Source organism: Sinocyclocheilus grahami, unplaced genomic scaffold, assembly GCF_001515645.1.
Source record: "Sinocyclocheilus grahami isolate Dianchi unplaced genomic scaffold, SAMN03320097.WGS_v1.1 scaffold770.1, whole genome shotgun sequence".
NCBI lineage: Eukaryota > Metazoa > Chordata > Actinopteri > Cypriniformes > Cyprinidae > Sinocyclocheilus > Sinocyclocheilus grahami.
The window spans coordinates 508,260-513,035 of NW_015505949.1; the positions used below are offsets into that span (position 1 = coordinate 508,260).

Consider the following 4,776-nt stretch of genomic DNA (forward strand, 5'->3'; position numbering starts at 1 on the left):
ACTTAAATGTCCTAATTGAACTATTGCCTAGTCCTGGTTTAGTCTGTGAAACCAGGCCCTAGCCTAGTAAAGCATTTTAATACTGTCACAGGGTGTCGTTTCAACCACACAGACACCTCTAGAGGGCGTCAGCGTTCACTGCGTCGATTTTGAAAAGGGAGGGGGAGAAACGCGTAAGCACTATTGCGCATGTGCAGCCGTGTTCTCACGCTTAGCTTACTGTAGTGATTTTGGTGTTGTATAGTCATCATGAAGGCTCTTAGAGGAATGGTGAGCGGAGCCGTGAGCGAAATCTCCTCCGCTGTTACTGGGAGCAAACACGTCGCCGTTCGGGAAAATGTCCTTGCTGTGACTCGTGACTACATTTCTCAGCCGAGATTAAGTGAGTGGCCAGTGCTGACTATGAAGGGCCCTTACTAACAGAAACCCACCACCGTAGCGATCAAATGATGTGTGTATGTCGCAACGAATGAATGACATGCTCTGTATTTACACTGCATCTGCTAATCATCCCCATCATGTTATTTTCAGCTGAAGACATTTAAACATCCGATTTTTAGCATATCTGGTATTGTACATTTGTGAACCATGTGAATCCAGGGACAGCTTGCTAATTAGAGGATATTTTCCTTGCAAATGCATTTTGTTTACGTCTAACTGCGTGATCTTAAAAATCAGTTTAATGATTGGTTGGGCTTTCACCACATATGACATTAAAAAAATCAACATGATGCAGGTTTTAGGTTCATGCATGTAGGATCTGCGTCGTGATGGCGTCATGGCAAGCCGTTTTAACATTTAGACTTGTCCTTTAACTAGTATGTATATTTGTTATTAATCCATTACTTAATATTTCATATAAAGTAACATAGAAGTACTAGTACCTATTTAAAAAGTTGTTACTAATATGTGCCAAAAACAATTGGAATACTAGTTTAAGTGAATAGTCAGAATCTGAACCACAGAGAATTTAAAGGGGTCATATGATGCGATTTCAATTTTTCCTTTCTCTTTGGAGTGTTACAAGCTCTTGGTGCATAAAGAAGATCTGTAAAGTTGCAAAGACTAAAGGCTCAAATCCAAAGAGATATTCTTTATAAAAGTTAAGAGTCAACCACGCCTTCCTAAAACGGCTCGTTCTAACACGCCCCCACACGTCTATGTCATGATGTGGGAAGATTTGCATAACGCAGCCCAAATGTTCACACAATGAAAGAAGGCGTAACTTTTATTCTCTCTGTAGTATTGTTGTTGCCGCCGCCGCCATGTCGTGAAGGCGCTGTGTGTTTCGTTGTGAAAGTGAAACTACTTTGTTTGGCCTTCCAAAAGAGGACCATATCCGCTTCGTCATGCTTAGAGCTGATCCGTGCTGGTTGCTAATGAAATACATCAACTTTGCGCTGTGGATCGCCGGATTGGCTTTCACCGTGGATGAAGCAGAGTCCAGCCCGGGGTCGTCACATGTGGTTGCCGCAAGCCTGCCCGCCCGCCGCCGCTCACTCTAGCCGCCGGCCTCCACTCATTCTATTTACAACACTGTTCCAGAACAGTTCAACCCAAATATTCTGATGTGTGCAGCGCATTTTATGGAAGAGTGTTTCCTGATCCTGGTAGAGTAGACTATAATGCCGGCTGTTCTGACTCACAGACTGTAAGTAAGATTTTTTTATATTTAAAGAATTTGCCACTGACGATTCAAACGCGAGTTTTGAGCAGTGTAGGGTAGCGTTTGTAGTTTGTCATTTCTCCGATCACAAATGCAGACATGGTTTTATGTTTACGTGGCGCGATGCAATGCAATGTGTAAAAAGACAGTATAAGTCATTATAATCTGTAATTATGTCCCCACTGGATGCAACAAATGCCTAGTTTATAATGGGTTTTAATGTTTTTGTCTCGTCGCTCCGGCCGGGACAAGGCATCACAATATGGCAAGGGCCGTAACATTTCCGTCACACGCTTGAGGTATTCGGCCAATCAAAACGCACTGGATAGCTGGCCAATCAGAGCACACCTCGCTTTTCAGAACGATGAGCTTTGTAAAAATCGATGCGTTTCAGAAAGGCGGGGCATAGAGGAGAAACAGTAATGTACAGTATGTAGAAAATAATGTGTATTTTGAACCTTAAACCGCATAAACACATTTCATTACACCAAATACACAAAATAATATTATTTTTAGCAACATCCATATGACCCCTTTAATGACATAAATGTTAAATGTCTTACCAGTAACGATGGAATAGATATATTTTACTACTGGAAGCAGGAAAGAAATACTAGTATTTAATAAGTAGTTACTACTAAAACTGAAAAATGCTAGTGCTTATTAAAAGAAGTATAAACAAAGTCCTTTTAAGGCTAGTAATTTCACTAGCTGGGCAACTATTTCAGTCATGCAAGTACATCTCTTTGAATGGGAAACAAATTCCCCAAATATGTTCACCAATCTTACAATTAAATTTCATATTTGAAATAACCAGTGAAATTTGACAGCAACAGTCTTAATTGTTAAATTATTGTTAAAAAAAACTTATAACACTCAGAACACTGACCGTTTCTTTAGCATCTGCAGCTGCAGTGACGAGATGACTTTACCAATTAGCGATTGACTGTTTTATTTAGAAGGCGGGACTATTCCGCCATATTGAGCATTGCACGTTCTCTCATTCATAAGTAATGAGTGCAATTTTATATTTTAAATATCTACAGTCTTTGGTATTAGTATCAAATGAATAGTTGTTAATGAAATTAAGTAGAATCCTGGTTATTAATTGATTTTATTATTATTAATATATTTTTTTATTTTAAAAATATATTTTATTTAAAATAAGTACTATTAACATAAATACATATTAGTTATAATGAATAATGCTAAATTGGCTTGCCATAGATGGCAGAATCATCAAATGCACTGATGACATCACAACATGCAAGGAGCTTTAACAAATTTGAAATTTAAACTGGTTAATTCTCAAATATGGAATCTTTTTAGTTAAAAAAAAATCGTATCTAAAACAAACAAAACAATAAATAAAATGTTAGGAATAACATTTCTAAGGCATCATGACTTTTTATTTTCTGATTATGAGCATCTTAGTCTGTTATTTATTTCTATTTGGGTTTATGATTTGTATACATTATAAATGACATTCTCATTCTTTTTCTTTATTTTTCTTTTTAAAGACACTTTGACCATAACATGATGTCATATTTTATCAGGTGATATGTGCTTTATTTGTTTCACTTTATTTATTTTTCACAATGCAGTGCTTACTGATCTTTGTTCATGTAATTAAAAGAAAAAAAAAACTTTGTAGAATTTGTGTGACTTAGTTGTGTTTGTAATTTGATTTAGACTACAAAAACACTCTTGTGACATTGTTGTTTATTGTGTGCACAGCGTATAAAACTGTTTCTGGTGTTAATGGACCCCTGGTGATTTTGGATCAAGTGAAGGTATTGGATTTCTATAGTGTATATATTACCGTTGTTATCCATCTGGTTTGTATTGTTTTTTAGAAACATAATGCATCCAAATGCGGAGCCTCAACTCACTGCTTACTTATTGGGTATAAAATATAAAATAAAGAACAATATAAAATATTTCATGTAAATAGGTAATGACAACTTGCCCACTTCTACTCAATAACCCATCTAGTTACAGCTGTACAGATTTACCATTACTAAGATGTTCATTATTGTCTTTATAGTCATGCATCCAGATGCCAAGGCAATCATCTAATTTGTTTGGAAAGTACTGGATTATTCTGAAGTTCTTGATGTAACGTTAACCAGTTGCTCAGTAGCATTTGTATATCTGGTTCAGTTCCCCAGGTATGCTGAGATTGTTCATCTGACTCTGCCTGATGGCACCAAGAGGAGCGGACAAGTGCTGGAGGTCACAGGCTCCAAAGCTGTGGTTCAGGTCAGGGAACGAGACCTTCAGAAAAATCTATGTTTTAAATTTTTCCCTCCATTGTGGAAATCTGATCAGTAGCATCCCTCATTATTTCATTTGTAGGTGTTTGAGGGAACGTCTGGTATTGATGCCAAAAAAACCACATGTGAATTCACAGGGGACATTTTGCGTACGCCTGTGTCTGAGGATATGCTGGGTAAGAATAAAAAAGGAGACGTTCTGAAGCCATCTGATATTTTTTTTTATCATGTGTATTTGCTAACACTAGAAGTCTATTACAGGTCGGGTCTTCAATGGGTCAGGAAAGCCGATTGATCGAGGGCCTGCGGTGCTAGCGGAGGACTACTTAGACATTATGGGTACATTTCAATGGGGCCACATTAATTATTGTGCTCACAAATTTTCATCAGTGGCATTTTTGAGTATTGATGATATGTGTACCATCCAATTTCCTCCTACTTCCTGTAGGTCAGCCAATTAATCCTCAGTGTCGTATTTATCCTGAGGAAATGATCCAGACAGGCATCTCTGCCATTGATGGCATGAACAGTATTGCAAGAGGCCAAAAAATTCCCATTTTTTCTGCGGCTGGTCTGCCCCACAATGAGGTGAGACCCCTGTCAGTTGTTTGTTTTTTTTGTTTTTAATGTTTCATTCTCTTCTGTTTTTCATCTTAAAGGTATGAAGGATGCTGAATTTATAAAAGCATGATTATATAAAAGGTGATTCTCCTTGAAGACACACACACACATGTTGGATTGTTTTAATTAAATTAATTTATTTAGTGAGGATGCATTCAATTAATCAAAATTGACAGTAAATACATTTATAATAGTACTTTATCTTTATATTTC

At 37.2% G+C, this 4,776-nt stretch overlaps 1 protein-coding gene across 1 annotated transcript in view; it reads left to right on the top strand.

Annotated features, from left to right (window-relative positions):
- Positions 1-181: 181 nt before the first annotated feature.
- Positions 182-4,776, top strand: part of LOC107561397 (V-type proton ATPase subunit B, brain isoform-like) — a gene marked incomplete at its 3' end in the record, with an annotated part of 7,176 nt that continues 2,581 nt past the window's right edge. Inside the window, exons 1-6 of the mRNA XM_016245840.1 lie at positions 182-382; positions 3,404-3,459; positions 3,830-3,928; positions 4,025-4,118; positions 4,204-4,281; positions 4,391-4,530. Of these exons, the coding sequence (XP_016101326.1) occupies positions 250-382; positions 3,404-3,459; positions 3,830-3,928; positions 4,025-4,118; positions 4,204-4,281; positions 4,391-4,530 (600 nt within the window). The remainder of the gene's footprint in view (positions 383-3,403; positions 3,460-3,829; positions 3,929-4,024; positions 4,119-4,203; positions 4,282-4,390; positions 4,531-4,776) is intronic.